At 35.7% G+C, this 21,714-nt stretch overlaps 5 protein-coding genes across 9 annotated transcripts; 3 read left to right on the forward strand and 2 right to left on the reverse strand.

Moving 5' to 3' along the window:
• Window positions 1-2,818: 2,818 nt before the first annotated feature.
• On the forward strand, window positions 2,819-3,553 carry LOC106393586. Its single transcript, XM_013834271.1, has one exon. It carries the CDS (start codon window positions 2,819-2,821, stop codon window positions 3,551-3,553), a length of 735 nt encoding a protein of 244 aa, XP_013689725.1.
• A 191-nt stretch (window positions 3,554-3,744) lies between these two features.
• LOC106393588 lies at window positions 3,745-4,592 on the forward strand. Its single transcript, XM_013834272.1, has 2 exons — window positions 3,745-4,186; window positions 4,288-4,592. Exons 1-2 carry the CDS (start codon window positions 3,745-3,747, stop codon window positions 4,590-4,592), a joined length of 747 nt encoding a protein of 248 aa, XP_013689726.1.
• Window positions 4,593-7,256: 2,664 nt separating this feature from the next.
• LOC106393589 lies at window positions 7,257-9,955 on the reverse strand. The gene is made up of 3 exons (XM_048759719.1): window positions 9,880-9,955; window positions 7,950-8,818; window positions 7,257-7,811 (listed from the first exon to the last, which is right to left on the reverse strand). The coding sequence occupies exons 1-3, from the start codon at window positions 9,953-9,955 to the stop codon at window positions 7,257-7,259; spliced, it is 1,500 nt and encodes a 499-aa protein (XP_048615676.1).
• Window positions 9,813-18,922, forward strand: LOC106391934 (protein BREAST CANCER SUSCEPTIBILITY 2 homolog B). 4 transcript variants are annotated; one of them, XM_048760770.1, is made up of 22 exons: window positions 9,813-10,204; window positions 10,276-10,398; window positions 10,595-11,458; window positions 11,545-11,669; window positions 11,768-11,919; window positions 12,095-12,217; window positions 12,320-12,493; window positions 12,576-12,657; window positions 12,761-12,811; window positions 12,899-12,980; window positions 13,095-13,206; window positions 13,274-13,345; window positions 13,614-13,812; window positions 13,884-14,066; window positions 14,288-14,430; window positions 14,499-14,561; window positions 14,646-14,856; window positions 14,933-15,106; window positions 15,222-17,162; window positions 17,286-17,390; window positions 17,542-17,615; window positions 18,783-18,922. In XM_048760770.1, exons 1-19 carry the CDS (start codon window positions 10,060-10,062, stop codon window positions 15,270-15,272), a joined length of 3,129 nt encoding a protein of 1,042 aa, XP_048616727.1. In that variant the 5' UTR covers window positions 9,813-10,059; the 3' UTR covers window positions 15,273-17,162; window positions 17,286-17,390; window positions 17,542-17,615; window positions 18,783-18,922. The 4 variants fall into 4 exon arrangements, with proteins under 4 accessions (XP_048616727.1, XP_013688133.1, XP_013688132.1 ...); XM_013832679.3 differs by having other exon boundaries at window positions 14,937-15,106; XM_013832678.3 differs by lacking the exon at window positions 17,542-17,615.
• LOC106390856 (transcription factor bHLH77) lies at window positions 18,747-20,831 on the reverse strand. Of its 2 annotated transcripts, none has more exons than XM_013831396.3 (8): window positions 20,587-20,831; window positions 20,128-20,462; window positions 19,900-20,061; window positions 19,679-19,813; window positions 19,520-19,594; window positions 19,324-19,428; window positions 19,164-19,242; window positions 18,747-19,061 (listed from the first exon to the last, which is right to left on the reverse strand). In XM_013831396.3, exons 2-8 carry the CDS (start codon window positions 20,449-20,451, stop codon window positions 19,018-19,020), a joined length of 924 nt encoding a protein of 307 aa, XP_013686850.1. In that variant the 5' UTR covers window positions 20,452-20,462; window positions 20,587-20,831; the 3' UTR covers window positions 18,747-19,017. The 2 variants fall into 2 exon arrangements, with proteins under 2 accessions (XP_013686850.1, XP_013686851.1); XM_013831397.3 differs by having other exon boundaries at window positions 20,540-20,729.
• Between the last annotated feature and the right edge of the window lie 883 nt (window positions 20,832-21,714).

Raw genomic sequence — 21,714 nt, forward strand, 5'->3', positions numbered from 1 at the left:
TTTTTTATATAACTCTAAAATCTCGGACTTGATTCTTCATATTTTATTAGTTAATTATGTTACATATAATAGAAATGTTTACTTTAAATTAAATATATAAAAAAAATCAAATTTAAAAATTAGTTATTTATATAATTTAACATACAAAAATTCACATACAAATAAAAAAATAATAAATGTAATAAATTTAAATATATTATCCTCGCATAGCGCGGAAAAATGATCTAGTGTACCATAAAAGTGCATAAATAACTATTAACAAATGAGTGATTACAAACAAATTATTTAAATAGTATTTTTAATTTTATATATTATTAATGAATCAGATAATTTTTAGTAGTATCTGGAATATGCGATTCAATTTTCAGTTTTTTACCTTTTAAGTTGGATACAAGGTAATAATATATGTTTCTGATATTTGATACCTTTAAAGAGGTGTATTCAATTGAGAGTTTTAGGTGATTTGTGTCAAAATGACAAATCTACTGTTATTGAAACATGAATTTTAAAAACTCATTTAAAATCTAGTGTTATTGAACTTGACATTTTATAAAGTACTCTGAAATCTACTATTATTGACATTTTATAAAGTACTCTGAAATATTTGAGTTTTAAAGTTTTCAAGTGATTTTAGGAGGATGTATTCAACTGAGAGTTTCAGGTGATTTGTATTAAAATGACAAATCCACTGTTATTGAAACATGAATTTTAAAAACTCATTTAAAATCCACTGTTATTGAATTTGACATTTCTTAAAGTACTCTGAAATCCACTGTTATTGAAAATATTTTAAGTTGTGGAGTTTTAAAGTTTTTAGGTGATTTTAGGGTGTTTGGGTAGGATTTCTTAGTTAAAAAAATTAAAACCCTAATCCCATAGCTTTAGGTGATATTCTAGAGTAGTTTAACAAAAATCACTTAAATCTCTGCAACTTATTGAAATCATCTAAAACCCCATTAAAAATCAAATCACATCAAATGTTAAATTGAATACATCCCCCTTAGAGTATTTGGGTGGAGTTTCTTAGTTAAAAAAATTAAAACTCAAATCCAATGGTTTTAGGTTATATTCTAGAGTGGTTTAACAAAAATCATTTTATTCTCTGCAATTCCTTAAAATCATCTAAAATCTCATTAAAAATCAAATCACCTCAAATTTTAGATTGAATACAGCCCCCTAAAACTCCACAACTTAAAATATTTTCAATAACAGTGAATTTTAGAGTACTCTACGAAATATTAAGTTTAATAACAATGGATTTTAAATGAGTTTTTAAAATTCATGTTTTAATAACAGTGGATTTGTCATTTCAATACAAATCAGCTAAAACTCTCAGTTGAATACATCCTCCTTAAAGTTTTCAGGTGATTTTAGGGTGTTTGGGTGGAGTTTCTTAGTTAAAAAAAAAACAAAACTCAAATCCCATTGTTTTACGTTATATTCTAGAGTGGTTTAATAATAGGGAAAATTGGATAAATGAGACACTTTGAACTTTTATTTGTCACAATAGGATTTCTGATATTTTGGGCAATTCTTGACATATTTTACCCTTCTTTTATGGAAAAAATAGTAAACTGAATTTTAAAAATATTAAAAAATATGAAAACTATTGGAAACATAAGTATGACAATATATATGTTTAAATTTGTTTTTTTAAAAAGTGGAATCATATTTTATTTCATCTTCTAGCTACAGTTACAATACTCATTCTGGTCATCTACTTAGTCTAGAAATCGGATACCAAGTTTTATACATAGATATATCTTCGGTATACAACGTAACCTATCTTTTCTTATATATTATAACCAAGGCTAGGTTAAGTTACGTTATAATCAAGAAAGATGTCTTCAGTATACCTTCAGCTTGATAACGACATATAGCCACAAGCAGTGATATACCTTATCTATATTTTGTGTCATGATATGTTCTGTCTTTTACCTTGTGTGGCGCTTAGGGGAGAATATGTTTCACATCTACTCAACTGTGTTCTGACTTACCTAGGTTATATATTCTATGGGAAATCCGAAAAATATGGAAACTTCCATAATCGGTTAAAGATGTTTCTTAAATCTAAACTAAATTTTCCCTAAATATCTCCTAGAATATTTTCTCCCACGTTTTTCTCCTTCTCCCACGATCTTCTGTCGTCGTTCTTTGTGTTTCTCTCTTCTTCATCGACATAATCATCTCTCTTTTCTCTATCAATACAACATGGTTCTAATCTATGTTAAATCTGGTGAATGGATGTGTAGTTGCAGTGATGACTGGAGTTTTGTGGTAGACAAAGAAAGGCGTGGTCGAATGGTAACATTAGCAACTACTACTACGTTCAAGCAGCTCAAGATCATGGTGTGTGAGGATTATGGGCTGGACCGTAATGCCATTAATGCCGAGTTCAGTTATTCGTTGTTGAATCAAAGAGGGAATCCTCCAATTATTATCACCAATGATCGGCAAGCATCTAATTTTATGGGCTATGCAAAGAGGGAATCGTCTACTACCTTGTGTGTGATGTTCTCTGTTTCTGGTGTAAATCAAAAGGAACGAGTCAATATCGATTTGAATAAGGAGCCATGGGATTCAAGTAATGTTGAGGATGAAGAAGTTCCTGAGATAAATCGAGCAGAGTTTGTGAAGCCGTCAAAGGAGTCTTGTGTTAGAAGAACGGATCATGTCGCTGCGGATGGTTGCGGTGCTTTAAGGAGTGAAAACATTGAACTTTGTCAAAACAATGGAGACAGTGATAAGGATGGTCGAGCTTGGAGAGGAGACTAAGAAGGATCAAATTTTCACAAGTAAAGGGGTTCTGAAGGCAACAATGGAAATTTTGGCGATGAAGAATAATTTCGATTACACTGTTCTCAAATCCACGAGAAAATGGTGGTATATTCGATGTAAGGATGCATTGTGCAACTGGACTGTGCGTGCAGAAGGTATAGATGGGTCTACATATTTCATGATCAACCAATGTGAGGGAAGACATTCATGTGCTCCTTTAAAGAAAAGGAAATTCGGAAAAACAGCATCGGCAAGAACAATTGGGACTCTGATACAACATCGATTTGATGATGCAAACTATGTCCCAAAAGCAAATGACATCATTCAATTTATGAGATTGGAGCATAGTTGTGAGATTACTTATTGGCACGATTGGAAAGCTCGTGAGTTTGCTATTGCAGCTGCTAGTGGTATACCAGATCGCAGTTATGCTAAAATATCAGCATATTTGCATATGATTAAAGAAGCTAATCCTGGTACGTATACTCACTATGAAACTAATGAGAAGGGAAGATTCATGTATCTATTTATGTCATTTGGGAAATCAGTTAGAGGATTCTACAATGCAATACGAAGGGTGATTGTCGTTGATGGAACTTTTCTGAAAAATAAATACAAAGGGACACTTCTTGTTGCTACTGCTGTAGATGGTAACTCTAATTTGTATCCGATTGCATTTGGGGTTGTTGATTCAGAGAATGACGATTCATGGGGGTGGTTCTTCAGACAGTTGAAAGTGGTTATTACTGATTGTCAATACCTAGCTTTTGTCTAAGATAGAAATGCGTATATTTCTAAAGCTATTGGGACTGTCTACCCTCGATCAGCACATGTAATTTGCATTCATTACTTATTGACCAATGTGGTTGCATTTTTCAAGACAAAAGGGTTGACTGCCTTGGTGGAAAAGGCTTCACGGGCATATAGGTACACTGAATTTCAAGACGTATCACCGAAATTTTTGATATGAGTCCTGAGCTTGGAAGATATCTACGGGAGGCTGATGTGTGCAAATGGGCTCGTTCTCTCTTCCCTGGCTCCAGGTATGACATCAGGACCACGAATCCTGCAGAGTCGATAAATTCAGTTCTTAGAATACCTAGAGAATATCCGGTTATTCCTTTGCTTGATAGTATAAGAGAACTGTTGACTCGATGGTTCTATGAGCGTCGCTTGTTAAGCTCAAAGCATCTTGATCCTTTAACCGCTAAGGTGGAGAAAAAGATTGATAGGAGAATTGTGAAGGCAAAAGAATTCCAGGTTTACAAGGTTGACAACTTCAGATCGGTTGTAAAAGGAGACATATATGATTGTCAGGTTGATTTGGAAAGAAGAACATGCACATGTGGGAAGTATGATATAGGAAAAATTCCTTGCCGACACGCCATTCCTGCAATTTATTCACGAGGTATGGAAGTATAAACACATGCATACTTGAGATCTATTTATTTTCGGGATTTTCAGCATATAGACTTCATATTGATCACGGTTTTTTTTTTAGATTGACAGGTATGGAAGTGCACAGATTTACTGACGCCTTATACAGCACTGCAGCATGGAGAACCGCCTATGCAGAATGCATTAATCCAATAGCAGTTCTAGAGTCTGAATGGAATGTCCCAGCTGAGGTTAAACTTGCAAAGGTTTTACCACCAAAGACAAGAAAGAGTTCTGGTCGACCAATAAAGAGAAGGTATGAATCAGTAGAAGACAAGATAAAATCTTCTCAAGGATCAAGAAAGAATAAAAAGTATAAGTGTAGCCGTTGTGGAACCGAAGGACACAAGAGAGGAACATGCGATTTACCCATCTAGTTTGTTATGTGTGTTCATCTGTCTCTGTTTTTTTTTTCTTATTGCTCTTGAAACAATTTGATCTTCTGTTTAAGAACCTATTTGACAATTTGGTAGTTGCTAAACTCTTGAGACAAATCGATTTATGCAAGTAACAACCAAAGTATTTTCAAAATAATTAGTTTCAGTAGATGATGATCACCAAGAAATAACAAGAAACATGGTCTTAACTTCTTTGAAAAAAAAGAACAACAAATTGAGGAAGCACATAAAAGTAGTTGAGAGTGAACTTGCTGCCTTTGTTGAACATCATGCATAGGTATGGTACATGAAGACCATCACCAAACAACACACAAAGAAAGCTTTTATGCTCTTTAGTTCCCTAATGCATTCTGAGGTCTTCTCTTCGCAATGTACGATTGCATCTTCCCTCTCTTCAATTCTACTCTCAGGGCGTTTCATCATGGCCTCACCAGCTCTCACTGATTTCTGAAACTCGGAATTGTCAACGAGCAACAAGTCAAACATGTCCTAGAAGTCTTCAATTTCCTCAACAACTGACTTGTCAGTCCATTTGAACAAGTGGGTTTTGTCCTTCATCAGTAACATCCAATACACAGTTAGATTGACCAATTCTACTCTCATCGGACAACAATGAGACAGTTATATGATTAAATGACTAACCTTCTGAGATCCCAAAGGACAACAATGAAATAATCTTCCCGGATTTTTAATTGTTTTTGAAGTGAAACGAGACACTCCCTCACCGCAATCGCATTTTGTGGGAATTCCCCGTTGTTTGGCGAGGCGATCTCTTGAAGTGGATGAAAATTTACTGAAGACATGAGGGAGTCGATCTCCAAATTTTTGTCGCTGCAAATCTCTCTGTCGAGGAAGAATGAGGAAGAAAATGGGATTAGGTCAAAAAAATAACCAAAACTATGTCGTTTCAGACTCCAATAACGCGTACTCTAGCTAAAGCAGAGAAGAAAAAATCACTAAATTTATCGATTAGACCACAAGAACTTTGTCTTTGAACCCTCTAAATTAGTGTTAAAACATCTTGCAAACATAGTGGACGGACGTACATAGCTAGTGACCAATGTACATAAATAATGAATAAATAGATGTCATGTGTGTTTGGGGCGTTGGATTAATTTGTACTTTGGTTATAGTTAAGGGTTTGGTTAGGGTATGTCTACGGTCATGTTTTTAGGGTTTGTTTAGGGTTTAGGGTTTGACTATGAATTACGGATTTAGGGTTTGTTTAGGGTTTGATTAAGAATCATTATTGTATTTTCAATAGGATTGGGTCCTCAGGTTTTATGATCTTGTAGCACACAATTCTTTGTATCACAATTCTTTGTAGAAAATCAAACCCAAAGCAAAAATTTCATAATTCATACAAAATCAATTCTAGAGTCGTTTCTTAATTCAAATCAAATACCAAAGCCAGAGTTGTTTTATAATTCTAACAAACCAAACTACTAAGCACACAGTTAATCAATCATCCTCGAGGTCAAAGACCTCAGACCTCTCCCATGGTGAAGACACATATCGTGTCATAACCTCAGCGAATATGGGGTCGTGTGCAGCCTCCCATAAGCCCACTCCAATCTTCTGTCTGCAACCCATGATGATTTCATCATCTACTAAACTGACGTCGAGACCAAGCAGCGAGCATTCAAAGTGCTTGAGAGCGTATGCACCGCAATCACAACAAGTTTTGTTCAATCTCAACTTCATAGGCACATCCACGATAGAATATGATGAGAGGAGTAGCTGCTTCTGTTTTTCTGGTGGTCCAACGGCCTTCACTATCCTAGGAATGATAGCAGCAAACTTCTCAACGTATTGTCTGTTATTTCCCCGACCGCAATCAAAGACTTCCACTTTTCTTTCAATGATGTTTACAAAGACACCAATCCAGTGATTACATGCGTTGGAGTCCACTTAATTTTGTAAATGAAGAAATGTAAACTAGGATGTGCAGAGAAGTGAATGATTACCATTTACAAACAGAGGAAAGTAGAGTCGATCAACATCAACTCCCACTGTTCCGTGAATCCTTTCCATGACTTCAGAGATATAATAAAGTGACGCCTGCGGAGAAGCATCTTGGGGCAATGGTGAATCGCTAAGCTGAAGTCCTTGACCTTTTCCTTTACACCATTTCTCCCACTGTGACGGCGGTGGAGCTGTATTTATCTCTATCTTTTCTTTCTTTACTGGATTATCCACTGAACCTCGGACTGAAGTCATTGGAGTCCACCAGTCTTCTTCTTTTTTTGTCTGAGATAGATCAAAGCCTGGCACATACGACGTCTGAGAAAGCCCTTCAAGCCCTTGCGTACCTATCCGCGACCCATATCATCTGCTTCACTATAATTCACATCGAATGTAGTCTCAGATCCATCCTGTTATGTCACGATAAATAAGCAATATTTGAGACACCAAAATACATTATCATTACATAAATATTTTACATAAAAGTTCACAACCATTACATAAATTCAAACAAGACACTTACAAATCAAGGACACTTACACACCAAGCACACTTACAAACCGAGACCTTATAAAGTACAACAAAATTCAGGCCGATAACTTAGATGCCAATAAAACAAACAGACACGCAAACCATCTAATAAACAAGACAAAATAACATTCAAGAGAGTGGTGAAGACTAGTGTTTCTTTACCCCGCGTGTGGACCTCGTCAACGGTGCCTGGCTCGTCGATGGCTTTGTCGGTGAAGGCTCTCCAAGCTCAACTTCAACGCTTGCTTCCTTACGTGAATCTTTAAGCTCTGCCCGCATCTGCTCAAATGTCTTAGCCATCTGTTTCTGTAGCCTTTGTTCCATTCCAGAGAAGTTGTGCTCAAACAACTGTGTCACAAAAGCCTTCATGTCTTCATTAAAAGGAGCTTGCTTTGGGCCACTTACGAGAACCTTATGCTTCCTCTTCTCCATACCACGATCCAGAAGCCTCTTCTTACCCCTCTTTGATCTAGAACCAACGTTCTTTGATCCTTTCGGAGTCTGAAAGTCGTCATCACTCTCGGCTGCTTCAACATTCACGCTTGCTTCATCATTCACAGCTGATTCGTCATCAAGAGATAAAGAAACCACTTCATTTTCTTCAGTTTCCCAAACATGTTCACTAAAATCATGCCCATTCTTTATCAACTCCATCAGAGCCTTGATTCTATCATCCTCCACATCATCATCTCTGCGAAACGCCTGAGCTTTGACAACGTCATAATTTCATGTCCATGAGATGTATGGGTAGATGTCATCCTACACAAGAAAGGTAAATAAAGTTAGATCCTAAATACTCATTTCAAACCGGATGGAGTCATCTTAAATAGAGATAATTACCTTGGGTGTAATAAGTTCCTCCAACCGAATGATCTCCTCATATGACACCTTTGCAGCTCCCATCCAGTTTATGCATCTAGGACCGTTCTTGAAACCCTTGTCCAGCTTTTTTCCACAAAGCTTTCCAATCTTTGATACCACTTCCATTTCCCAAATCTGCAAGGCGTATGAGAATCCATCCAAGACATAACTAGTAGTCTTTTCCTTCAGTTGATCACGATTTTTGGCTATTGACTTGCAGAGAAGGTCATAAGCAGCAACTCCCCAAGGATACTTTCGAACTCTGTCAAGATCCATGACCACCGCGATATATTTGAGGGGGATATTAGCCTTCTCATCTCTCGCTAATACCACACAAAGAATGATCGCCAAGTAGATAAGGCGTATGCGATCTGCATTCCTCCACTTCTTAACAGCTTCCTTGTCCTTAGTCCACAGGTTGAAGAGTGTAATTGTTCCATCTTTTCTCCTCAAAACCTTGCTCCAGAAACCACCATCATATTTCCACTCTTTGAACTCCTCAAGCGAGATACGAGTATCGTATTCAAACCCGGTTACTGCGTGGAACTCTTGCAATGAGAATCGAAGCGGTCTCCTCGCAAAGACAAACCAAAGCTCGTGCTGTAAGTAAGTCACCAGCTCCCTACACAAGAAGCTGTGTATCACCCTCGCGGGGTATCCAAGACCATTCTCATGGAGTTTAAAAATCTGATGAAAAACCGAATCTTTCTTCACAACATCCAACTCCTTTGGCAGCCACGCTTGGAACTTTCGGATAATGTAGTCGATCCTGCAGTTGTTGTTGATCTGAGTCACTCGGGGCTCCTCGCCCTCCTTAAAAAGCCTCTTTGGTAAGTCCTCAGACATATCTACAAACCATGAAAAAATTGTTAGTTCAACATGTTAAAGTATCAATATCATCACACAAATAATGATGTATAAGATGTTTAACCAACCCGTGAAACAAATTTAGTTTAAGAAACATGACAAATCGTTTTAAAAAAGAATCTAGTTTAAATGGAAGAACACTTCGATTTCGTTTTATATGAGAATCAATAGATGTAATCCAATACCTTGTGTGAAGAAATGTGAGATTTTAACGAAATTGATGGAAGAACACTTCGTAAATCGATTTGACCCGACGAAGAGGAAGAACGCTTCGATTTCGTTGTGTCTTCAGTGAGATCGAAGAGGATGATGACGGAGATGAGAGTAGAGACTACGGGCTGATGAAACATCGACGAAGAACATGGCTTCTCACCAAGGAACCCTAAATCGCCATGGAAGAGCGACGACTCTGCGGAGAAGACAATGAGAAAGGGAAATTAGGTTTGCGGCATCCCGCGTCTCCCTTTTTTCCTATTTAATTTTTTTTATTATTTTTTAACTTTTTAATATTTTAACATTAAAAATCTATTACGAAAATTATTATAATTTATAATTTTAATTCAACATAATTGGTAAATTAAGGGTACTTTGGTATTTACAGAAATTAAAATCCTATTTTCCTAAAACATCTTCTATAAATCCTATTGTGACAAATCCAAGTTCAAAGTGTCTCATTTATCTAATTTTCCCATAATAATAATTTAAATCTTTGCAATTTATTGAAATCATCTAAAACTCCGTTAAAAGTCAAATCACCTCAAATGTTATATTGAATTCACACCCCCAAGGTTATTTGAATCCAGATATATCAGTTTAGTTTAGGTTTAGTTAGGTACTGGTTCAATTCAGTTTGATATTTCTCAATTAGAGGAGATATGGTTTGGTTTGCCCAGGCTTTGATACGGGTCCTACATTGACCTTGTTTTATATCTAAAACAAGGCGTCTTTTTCAACTTTACGGCCTTCCTTCCCCTAACGATGCAGACTTTCACTTACTAGGATACGTGCCGTTTCAATCTCACTAAAACGACGTGCAGCTCACTTGTCTCCATGTTGAACGCTGTGTCGTCTCTCTCTCCCCACAAAGCCGCCAGTGTGCAAAGCGCCTCCGTTTTCATTTTCCGGCCCCCAAATATTTTTATACTTTCCCGCCTCGCCAAATCTCTTTGTAAATCGTTTCATCAGCTGATAAGCGAATCGACACAAACCCTAAAACCGCAGAATGTCGACGTGGCAGCTATTACCCGATTCAAGCGGCGACGGTTTCCGGTGGAATGCAGCTGGCCGGATTCTTCAGTCTGGCAAATCCGATTCTCCGCCAACCGCAGCTCCCCCTCTACCTTCCATGGCGGATCTCTTGCTCCGAGGTGATTCTTTTTTTTTTCTGTCGATTGGTTTTTCATGTGGTTAAATAAATAATTTATTGTTTGATGGAAAGGATGCTCGAAACTTATAGAACCAGAGGAATCGAAGCCAACAATGTTCACGACTGCTCTGGGCAAATCTGTAGCTCTTAAAGAGTCTTCGATTTCCAGAGCCAAATCGATTTTAACAGATTCAGGTACAGGAAAGCTCTTTTATTTTCTTAGACATGTGTTAGATGATAGATAATAGGTGAAATTGCTTCCAGAAAAACGTTCTTTGTTGTTAATTTCACTTCTGTTTGTTGAGAAGAAGGAATCAACTTACTATCTTACTTTGTCAAGTGAATGAATGACTATTAAAATTTGACATTTTTCACCATTCTATTTGTGTAGACGATATCGCTCGGTTTGGTGTTCCCAACTCTTGTTTCCAGACTGCTTCTAACAAGAAGGTTAATGTGTCTTCTGCTGGTATGGCAAGAGCCAAGGCATTGTTAGGACTAGAAGAAGATGATGATTTTAGTGGATTCAAACACGTGAACCACCGTTTGCCTTCTTCCCACCAGCAACATGGGTTAACAACTCCTGAGACGTTTGGTGCTCAGAATCGTTCTGTAACTCCAGGAGGACATTATGTACCTGGGAAAAGATCTGAAATTTTGAGTTCATCTCCAAAGGTTCCTCAAACAAAGTTTCAAACTGCTGGTGGGAGATCATTGTCAGTGTCTGTGGAAGCCTTGAATCGTGCCAGAAGCCTTCTTGGGGACCCTGAGTTAGGGCCTTTCTTTGACGATGTACATCACTTTGTTACACCACAGAAAGATAAATGGATAGGTGGTGATATTGCTCATGAGAGCAACAAGCATACTTCAAATAGTTTCATATCTCCTCTTCAATCATCTTCAAAGCAATTCAGATCAGTCAAATTGGAGGACGTAGCTTCAGGGGTTAATTTGATCAACAAATTTGATGCGGCTGTTGATGAGACACATGGTAACAGGCCTTTAGCATCTGATAAGGCAGTTAACAATACCATGGGAACCGGTTTCATTCCAAGATCTACACAATTTGGAAGGCAAGCTCACCAGCCACTTGTCGATATCACAAATCGCAATCATATAGCTCATGCTAACAATAGACAAGAAAGTAGCCAAAAGAAAAGACTGGGAAAGACAGTCTCCGTTCCTCCTTTTAAAAGGCCGAGAACCTCCTCCTTTAAATCTCCTCTAATGAAAAATGACCAGCATCCTTCAAATGGTAATATATTAGGGAAACTTTTTCCGATGTGAATTTGTTTGGTTGGCTCTCAGATTTATAACTGTTGGTGTCCTGTCTATTATCAGGTTTTTCTGTAGTATCTTGTGATACACAATATTCCAAAAGGGTGTTTTCTACAAGAACTGAAGAAAGGTCTCCAAGAATATATATCAAGGATTATTTTGGAATGCGTCCAAGAGCTACGACCAAGGTATACCTTTTTTGTCCCTTTCACATGTTCCGGTGTTACATATATTTTTACCTTATCGTTTTTCATTCACCCAAACCACGCTTACGGGCTGTTTTAAGATGGCTGTGCCAGAACATGTCAGAAGAATCAAATCAAGTAATGCAGAGAAATATGTATTTGGTGATGTGTCTTCTTCAAGCGTGGTGGGAGCTGAAACTTTTCATCAGATGTTGGCAGAATCTGGTGCTTCTTTACAATGTGCATCTAGAGAGTAATTTCTCCGTTCCCTTGTAATGCTTTAACTTTTAAGTTACCCATCTTGTTTGCGTATTGTATCAGACGTACTAATGATCTTGCACGTGACTCTAATTTTATTAGATAGAGAGTCAGAGTGAGCAATAATTTCTACACCTATTATCTATTTATCTCTACATGTATTGCACTAGGTGGGTCACCAATCACTACAGGTGGATAGTCTGGAAACTCGCATGCTACGAGACATACTACCCAGCCAAATGCAGAGGAAACTTTCTGACGATCACCAATGTCCTCCAGGAACTAAGATATAGGTTTCTCCATCTTTCAATATAACCTTCTTTTGTTTTTGTTTTTTTTAACTTGTTATTACTTGAACTAGTGCGACGTCTAACATGATTAATCTACCTACATAGATATGAGAGAGAGGTCAATCATGGTCACTGCTCTGCAATAAAGAGGATTCTGAGTGGTGATGCTCCAGCTTCTTCAATGATGGTGCTCTGCATATCTGCTATTAATCCAAAGGCTCGAGAAACACATGGTTCTGATAGTGGCAGCAATGTGAAAATAGAACTCACTGATGGGTGGTATGAACTTGCTATTGTTGTATTCAAACCTGTTGTCTTGCTTTCTTTCCTCATGGATTTTTTCATAAAACAAAATTCACAGGTATTCGATAAATGCTGCTCTGGATGTCATGCTGCAAAAACAGCTGAATGCTGGAAAATTGTTTATCGGGCAGAAGCTTCGGGTAAGTTATTACTTGCAAGCTTTAAATATTTTGTCTGGCAATACATATTTTTGGTCAGATCATTTACTTCCAGCATTCTCACGTTCTTATTACTTATTTGAAGATTCTTGGGGCAGGACTTTCTGGCTGGACTACCCCAACATCACCTCTTGAGGTTTCTTAGACTTAGAATTTTCTTTTACTTTTAGTTAAAATCCTCCCATGTTGGTTTCTTCATGGTTGCATTCACCCAAACTTTCAGGCAGTGATTTCGAATACAATCTATTTGTTGTTGAATATTAATGGGACATACAGAGCTCACTGGGCGGACCGACTAGGATTCTGTAAGTAGCTTTATGCTGTGTACCTCACTACTACATCCTCTGAGTTGCTTATTTCATAGCATTTTGTGCTTTCACATTGTTTTCCTTATATTGTCTTTTGATCTCTTCTTCAAGGTAAAGAAGTTGGTGTCCCTCTGGCTCTCAACTGTATCAAGTGCAATGGGGGCCCTGTGCCTAAAACGTTAGCTGGAATTACACGAATATACCCTATCCTATACAAGGAAAAGTCAGTATAAAAGAAATTCTGGCTGTATATTTATGGCAAAAAGATTTATACTTGTTTGGTATTACAGGTTAGGTGAAAAGAAGTCAGTAGTTCGATCAGAGAGGATGGAATGGAGAATGATCGAGCTGCATAACCAGAGGCAAGTTTCTATTATTAGCTGTACAGAAGAACTTTTAGTGACGTTTATGTGATCAATTCAGAATATGAATCTCTTGTCTATGGAGTGTCATCAGTAAATAACCAAAGATAGAAAGGTTCGGTTACATACAATCTGTATATGATAAAAATTCTTCTGGTCTTTCTGAATGTGGAGGGATTTTCCTATTGTTCTAATCAACAGACTAGCTACAGTTTGCAGTTCTTCTCAAACTTACTTGTCATTTTTTTTATGTTCTGTTTGACTGTAGGCGCTCAGATCTTATAGAGGGTCTTATATGTGAGAACCAGGGAGGAATCAATGGTGTCGACAGCCAGAACGATACTGACAGCAAAGAAGGAGCCAAGCTCTTTAAGCTGTTAGAGTCTGCTGCTGAACCTGATTTCCTAATGGCAGATATGAGTATGGAAGAGTTGAACTGTTTCAACAGATATAAAGAAAAGTTTGAGGTAGAATACTGTGAATCTTTTCTTAATAGGTCGTTTTAAATTAAATTAACTTTTTCAATCTAAAACCTCAGGCGGCCATGGAAAAAAAGATGGAAAAATCAGTTGCAAAAGCTCTGGAAGACGCTGGCTTAGGTGAAAGGGATGTCACTCCATTCATGAGGATTAGGCTTGTTGGACTGACGAGCTTAAGTTATGATGGACACCCAAATCCAAAAGAAGCCATTTTAACAATCTGGAATCCAACGGAGACACAGGTATATTGAAAATGCCTAGTCTCTGAATGGTTCCCGGCACTTTTTCTAATGCGTTATATAAGTTTACGACTCATAAAACAGCTGAGAAAATTACGAGAACCTTTTCCATATGAGCTTTAGATTTCAGGGCGAGTTCATATCAGAAATGCGACCACATGGTTGAGAAAATTTTGTTTCTTGTAGACTCATAAAACAGTTGCCATTTTCTTCCACTGCGACAGAGAACCGAGTTGACAGAGGGGAAAATATACGCAATGAAGGGGCTAGTACCAATGAACATAGATTCAGAAACACTGTACTTACATGCCAGAGGATCCAGCTCAAGATTGCAGCCTTTGTCTCCAAAAGCTTCTGAAAGATTTCAGTAAGTTGTTTTGTGGCCTTTCTGAAGACATACCTGAATCTATCTCATTCTGTTTGTTTATGTTTCAGGCCCTTTTTCAACCCCCGTAAATCGATGTCATTGTTGGATCTTGGTGAAATTCTTCTTGGAAGGTTGATAGCTTTTGTTTATGTTCACTCTTTACAAAACGTACTTTTGCTTATCTAACGTATCTTATATAATCATCATCCTTTTAGTGAATTTGATATGGCGGCGTACGTTGTATATGTTGGAAATGCGTACACGGATGTTGACCAAAAGAAGCAGTGGGTGTTTGTTACAGATGGATCCTTACAATATTCAGATTCAGGGAAAATCGCAAATAGTCTTCTCGCTATAAGCTTCCGCACATCATCCATGGATGACCTCCACAGCCCCCTCATTAGCCATAATCTTGTCGGATCTGTGGTAAAACTCAAAATCTTGTTAACGCAATCAAGTGGCCAGAGCGTTTCACATTGTTATAATAAATGTTGTTTGGCAGGTAGGGTTCTGCAATCTAATAAAAAGAGCCAATGATGTGGAAAACGATATGTGGGTTTGTGAAGCGATGGAGAACTCGGACTACTTCTTAAACGCAGATCCTGCTTGCCCTTCTCACCTTAAAACCAGCAGTGGCCATATCCAAATATGGGCTAACCTCTCTTTTTCTAAATCCGTCCGTTCTCTTTCTATTATTTATTATATAATCTTTTACCAAATGCATAGATGATTTGGATTCAGTCATTCTTCTAATAGCTGCTCTTGTTTTTTTTTTTTGTTTTTGATTTCAGATCATCGACCAACTTCGGCAGAGAGCTCTATTTATTGTCGGTGCTTGTTAATTATATCATGCACAAGGCGTATTGCATACATATATCATATATTTTGGGATAGTTAAGGCCAATTAGATCCGTGAGTAACGATAAACATAATGATATTTTTAGCCCCCGTACTTGGTAATCTCCTCAAAGACAACATTGTAAGAAAGGTGTCGTGTGTTTGCCTTTTGAACTTTGAATACGTCTCTCTTAGGGTAATTTTAATGATTTAGGATTCACCAAATCCCACTAGAATTTTGTTTTTTAAAAACTGTTTTTTTAATTGAACTCTACAATAGTTACACATACTCAAAATTACATAACTCCAAAACAATGTTTTTAAACTCAGACTCAACTGATAGTTAGACTGGGTTAAATTGTAAACTGGACAGAATCTTGGTTGGTGGTTGCATAAAGATATCGCGGTGGTCGCTTTTATAAGAAGATCGATTTTCGGTGCCCTTATGTTTGAAAGAGCGATATAACAACTCCATGCTTTTCAGGACATGAAAAAGATAGTACTCCCTCCGTTCCCGAAAATAAGATGTTTTAGATTTTTTACTTGTTCCACAAAGATATATTTTCTATATGTTTAAGATACTTTTTTATACTTTTAAGAAACATTAAATAAAAATATTTGAATTGATTAAATTTCATTGGTGAAAAGTTATTGAAAAGTGTATAATAAAATAAAATAAAAAAATAAATTATAAACATTTATTGAATTCTTAATAAGCGTGAATACTTTAGAAAAACATTTCTAAAAAACAACCTTAAAACTTCAAACATAAAGTTTTACTAAGAGAAATCTCAAAACCTCTAATTATAAGGTTTTATACAATGAAACTTTATATTTGAGATTTCACTATACAAAACTTTATATTCGAGGTTTCATATTTTTTTTAGTCTATGTATTTATATCTTTAAAAAACTTTTGATAACTTTCTTGTTTATCATTTTAGTCCATACAATTCTATATCTTTTATATATTTATATATGTTCTTATAAATTTAACTTTTACATATAAATTTAAATAAACATATAAATGTTTAAATAAAAAACAAAGCATAATATAACGACAAGATGCATTATATTGCATAGCATGATAATTGAAGATGAGCGAGACATCAACGCACCGATTAGAGATGCAAGAGCGGTGCCGGTGCTACAAGTTGAAACGGCAATTAACGAAAATATTCGGTTTCAAAACTTTTTGGCTCGTAATCTACAAATAGAAAATAAAGAAGCTCATTTATTGCTTCGAAATGCATTAATTGATCATATACGAAATGCACTATGGGAATAATAATAATAATAGTAATGTATTTTTAAGTCTTTTATTTATATGTACTATATGCTATTAGAATGTAATAGTTTATTAATAAATATTGTCTATAATACTTTTGATGTATGATTTTAGCTGTTATAAAAGTTTTATGCTTTTATTTGATTCTTGTCTAAAGTAAGGACTATAATGTAAAAATATAAACAAATTGAGGTTTTTTTTAAGGTTTACCATTGGAGAAGGTCACCCCAAACCTCAAATATAAGGTTTAGCAAACCTCAAATATAAGGTTGTTCTTGCAGATGTTCTAATAATATATATTTTTTGGATCAAGAACACATTCATCAAATATTAACAAGATTTTTTTTGGGCAATTCTCCTTAATAGCCCCTTTTAACTTTGTATCTCTAAATCAGACTCTCAAACTGAAAATAACCTAAATAACCTTCATCAAGTGTCAAAAGTCTACAATGCCCTTCTTTTAATTGTAATTAGATGAAACAATTAATAAATTGCAACCACGAAAAATAAACGACGACGAAGGACTCTTGAAGTCATCTTCGACGACGAGCTCCGGCGACAAAGGAAACAATGATTCTCATTGTCGACGAAGCAAGCTGTGTGAATCTGTATGTTTCAATAGTTTTACGAAGAAAATCTTAATTTTATTTAGGGTTTTCAAATTGAGATTTGAATTTTTGTGTTCTTCTTCTTCCGATGATACGTTTGAACTTGTTTTGTTGTTTGAATAGAACATGGATAGCAGAATCGGAGTTACAAATAATGAATTTCAGGAAACTTCGTTTACATATAACTTTGGCTTAAAGAGGAAGATGATCTCGTGACTTTACTTTTTGGTAAGCAATTTTTGAATCTTTGATATTCCTATTTATTCTTTGATAAAAGAACCCTGTGTAAAGAGAGCTTTGATTGTTGGAGTTGGTCTCTTTGTTGTGTTTCCCTTTTTCACCTGAATGGTAATGTAACAGTGTCAAAGTGCGATTGCAGGTCTCTGATGCTTTGTAGAACTCAATTTTGAAACCGCCTCCTTCATACGTACAGCCAGCCTTCTCTAGAAGACCGTAAGATATTATGTTCCTGCTGATATTCGGCATGTGTCTCACATCAGTTAAAATCACTTCAACACCATCCACATTAGTAACTCGAATCTTTCCAATTCCTTTAACTTCGCTCTGTGTGTTGTTCGCCATAAAAACTTTCCACCTTCTAGTTCCTTGAAGTCAAAGAGAACATTCCTTTGAGGAGTGATATGAAACGAGCAGCCATAGTCTAGAACCCACTCCTACTTAGTGTCCTGAACACTTACAGTCAGTACAAGCGGCTGCTTTGGTTAAGAAGCTATATTCATTAAGCTTGAAGACTCATTCTTCCTTCCCTGATTATTCCAATTCTGTGGGCATTCTCTCTTCCAATGACCATCCTTTCCGCAAATAAAACACCCTGTTTTGTTGGTATTTCGGTTTGATCTTGGTCTAGACTTTGATCTTCCATCCCGTGACTTTGATCTGCTTTTTCCATACTTTCCATTTCCTTTATTTCCCTTCTCCTTCTGTCTACGTTGAGATTCCACATACAAGCCTTTTAAGTTCGATCTAGACTTTCCAAAGAGACCCCTTTGTTTTGTGTTGTTCAAAATCTTTAAAATTCAAATTGTAGTGGGATTCTAAGATTTTCAGTTATAATATTACTAGATACTAGTTGGTATAAATAAATTACACATTTATATTTTATCGCATAAAAACATGAAAACACCTATGTATATATAAAATTATATACCAAAATATATAGAGATTTATCTCATTTTTTTTAAACATGTATAATGTAAAATATTGTTTTTGGATAACACAATGTAAACTAGTTTTATAAAATGATAATTATCAAATCAATAAAATTCATTCTTAATTTGTGGTTATGTATATATTAAAAACCGAATTATTCATTATATTTAATAAAGACCTTATAGCACAATATAAATTATTTTTTGATAATGATAATTATCAAATTAATGAAATTCATTTTTAATTTGTGGTTAATCATATATTAACAAATCAAATTATTCATTAAGAGTAATAAAAATTTTAGCCGCTCTAACTTTTAATGTTAGAACTAATAATCATTTTGCAAATAATAATATAGAATAAAATTATTAAATAGAAGGTTTAATTATTATAAATAGCTATAAACTTGTATCATGGTAAAATAAAAATTGTCTTCTTATTTGATTGCAGGTTATCCAAGTAGGGAAGGGCTTGGATTTGATCCATCCTAACACAAACTTAATCTGCTAATTCTGTAATAATAATAATACAACAAGATTTGTTCTACTAATCTTTTTACAGAGTGAAATTTTTTATTCTTTTGAATCAAACAAAAGACACCAGAAGAATTAGCCTTATCTCCAAAGACTCTAATTACTCAGTTCCGTTCGTTCACCATTTGTTTTGACAATATACAGAAGTAAGATCATCTCTCTGGCTCGATTTTCATCTGAACCGTAGATTCAGAACCTGACACATACAACCAAATAACAATGTAATTAGATATCACACAACAAAACTTCACACTGTTTATATTCTGCAATGTAAATTTCTGTTTATATTTTTGCTTACAGTTGATGCTCTGTTGCGGACAATCACTGAAACCCATATGAACAATACTCTGCAGATCGTTTTCCCAGAAAGCTGGCGCCTAAGAAAACACACAAAAGTAAGCTTTTCAGAGGAAGCAATACAGTGAGACTGTATACAATATAAGCGGACATTAAAGTACCTCAGCTTGAACAAATCCTTCACTAAGAATGTTCTTGCCAACAGCTAAATACTCTGAAGGAAATCTTGACTCTGAACAAGATAATGATTCTCCCAGCTGCAACATCTAAGACATACATAATCTACTCGTCAGATACAATTACAGAACATTCTCCCAGTCTTTGTTATGAATGAATCAACATAAAGCAGAAGAATACCTCTGCAGATAACATAGCATTAGCAGCATTGAACTCCGTTCTTGGATTTATAGTTGCTAACTTCATAGACAAGAACTGGAGAAGTAAACAAGAGATTCAGATTCAGTTATAATAAACACACAGCTCCATGTTTAAGAAACATATAAAGCGACAGTATACCTGGACTTGTCTTTGCAATGACTGCACATAATTGATAATCTCATCAAGCATGACGGCTTTTCCAGTAATCCGGTTGCAACCAGGGACCAAATCTTGAAGCAACTTCATTCTCGCACTAATCTTTTCTCTTCTCGCCTAATTCCAAACTTCAATGTCACAAATCCAGCAATATTTATATGTTTTCGAGTCATATTTGAGTTTTTTTTTCCATGTTTCAGTACCCTTTCAGCGATACTGTGGCTATCAGTTGCCTGACCTCTTCTTGCTCTTACATGTATATAGTCCTTGTATGGCTCAGAAGGTTTCTCCTCGTCCTTGTTGTTTTCGCTCTTTTCAGTCTCATTCTGCTTCCCAGCCACAGCTGCATTGTTCTCTTCCTGCATCTGAACATAACTCAGAAACATTAGAATTCAAGAACACGAATACACATTAATTCCCAAGACTAAAACCTTGGAGTTGGAAGCTGTTAGAGACGAGGAAGCTGGAGACTCCTTGCCATTTCCAGTGCGAATCGATTTCCTCTTCCTGGAGCTGGGTCTGGTCTTACCTGTTCCAGAAACCGAACCTGGAACCAGTAACGAGCTCTTGTTGCTCTCCTGAACCTGACTGTGTCCGAAGTGACCGGGATACGCAGGGAAATTGTCGGAGATTGAGTGGAGTGATATCTCTTGCGTGTCGCAAAACCTTCCAACAAAGTCACTGATCATCATCGCGTCGTTTCCTTCTCCAAAGGGTAATAAGCAGTTTAGGGTTTCCTCTGTTTCCTTATCCATAACCAATCAATCTAAAGACAACAATTGCAGACGATAATGAGAAAACTTTCTACAGAATCGACAAGTAAAAATCCGGAAAGAAACTTACTTTGTAGACGAAGAAATCCGAGAGAGAGGGAGAGAAAAAGGTGTTACCTTCGTCGAGTTATGGAGAGGCTTGAAGATGAGCAATCACGGAGCAATCAAAGAGGAGACCGTGACGTTTAGCGATGAATGAGGGTTTCAGAAACTGACAAAACAACAGTTTGATGCTCACAGATCCCTGTGTAATGATTAGAGAGAGACATCAATTAAAAAAACTATTAACTACCAGTAGTTGATTACAGTAATTAAGAAGTTAAGTAAGACATTGGGGTTTGGTTTGTTGTCTCCACTCTCTAAAGTCAGTAACTGAGAGTTGACTGCGGAACGTTTTTAAGCTATGAATGATAACAACGGATTAAGCACGCGTGCAGAATAAACAGATTGAATACTGCAGGACGGTTTAACTGCGGTTTGTATAATAGAAACACACACTGCGAAACAACTGCGGTTCGTCTAAGCGGTACGGTTCAAAATAAAATATGAATTGTGTCACTTATAACGAATAGTGTAACTGCGGGATATATTATATATTTTATATTTATACACTAAATATCACTGATACTAATATAATTTTAAAAATATATATATTAATTATTTTAAAAATATTTTATATAGCTGAAATATTAATAACAGTTTTGGGTATTTCGACATATAAATAATATCTTTAAATTAGTTGATATATATAATATATTTATATTTTATAAGCTAAAAATAAATGATACTATATATTTTTCTACACCACAAATAATATTGCTTTAGTAAATAAAGGGTTAAAATAATATATTTATTTTCTCTTTGATGTAGTTTTAAAAATTGACTTAAAACATAATTGTTAATTTTAAAAGTTTTAGAAAAAAAAATAAAGTTAAAGCATGTATCTACAACTCAACCTGTCACTTCGAATATAACTAAATATGTTTCAGTTATATGCAGTGTTTTTAAAACCAGACCAGAAGCTAAATCGGATCATATTTAGATCACGGTTTAATATGGTTTGACCAGGTAAAACCTGGTTCAATAATCTTATTTAATATATTCTTAGTGTATAAATTTAAAAATTAAGTTAATAAATATGATACATAATTAAAATATAAATGAATTTAAAACATAAGACACTGTACATATAAACTAATTTTATGTTAATATAGATGGTTTATAGATTTTTGATAGTTTTAATGG

The sequence above is a fragment of the Brassica napus genome, chromosome C6 (genome assembly GCF_020379485.1).
Source record: "Brassica napus cultivar Da-Ae chromosome C6, Da-Ae, whole genome shotgun sequence".
NCBI classification, from domain to species: Eukaryota; Viridiplantae; Streptophyta; class Magnoliopsida; order Brassicales; family Brassicaceae; genus Brassica; species Brassica napus.

Excerpts from the sequence above, each read along its gene's own strand:
- LOC106393586 (XM_013834271.1), top strand. The coding sequence starts at position 2,819 with ATGGAAATTTTGGCGATGAAGAATAATTTCGATTACACTGTTCTCAAA.
- LOC106393588 (XM_013834272.1), top strand. The coding sequence starts at position 3,745 with ATGAGTCCTGAGCTTGGAAGATATCTACGGGAGGCTGATGTGTGCAAA. Across the intron at positions 4,187-4,287 it reads TCCTGCAATTTATTCACGAG|GTATGGAAGTGCACAGATTT; the intron begins GTATGGAAGTAT and ends TTAGATTGACAG.
- LOC106393589 (XM_048759719.1), bottom strand. The coding sequence starts at position 9,955 with ATGAAAACGGAGGCGCTTTGCACACTGGCGGCTTTGTGGGGAGAGAGA. Across the intron at positions 8,819-9,879 it reads AGCGTTCAACATGGAGACAA|ATATGTCTGAGGACTTACCA; the intron begins GTGAGCTGCACG and ends CATGGTTTGTAG. Across the intron at positions 7,812-7,949 it reads AGGAACTTATTACACCCAAG|GCGTTTCGCAGAGATGATGA; the intron begins GTAATTATCTCT and ends GTCAAAGCTCAG.
- LOC106391934 (XM_048760769.1), top strand. The coding sequence starts at position 10,060 with ATGTCGACGTGGCAGCTATTACCCGATTCAAGCGGCGACGGTTTCCGG. Across the intron at positions 13,346-13,613 it reads ATCGAGCTGCATAACCAGAG|GCGCTCAGATCTTATAGAGG; the intron begins GCAAGTTTCTAT and ends GTTTGACTGTAG. Across the intron at positions 13,813-13,883 it reads GATATAAAGAAAAGTTTGAG|GCGGCCATGGAAAAAAAGAT; the intron begins GTAGAATACTGT and ends CTAAAACCTCAG.
- LOC106390856 (XM_013831396.3), bottom strand. The coding sequence starts at position 20,451 with ATGGATAAGGAAACAGAGGAAACCCTAAACTGCTTATTACCCTTTGGA. Across the intron at positions 19,243-19,323 it reads AAGGATTTGTTCAAGCTGAG|GCGCCAGCTTTCTGGGAAAA; the intron begins GTACTTTAATGT and ends GTGTTTTCTTAG. Across the intron at positions 19,062-19,163 it reads TCCGCAACAGAGCATCAACT|GTTCTGAATCTACGGTTCAG; the intron begins GTAAGCAAAAAT and ends TGTATGTGTCAG.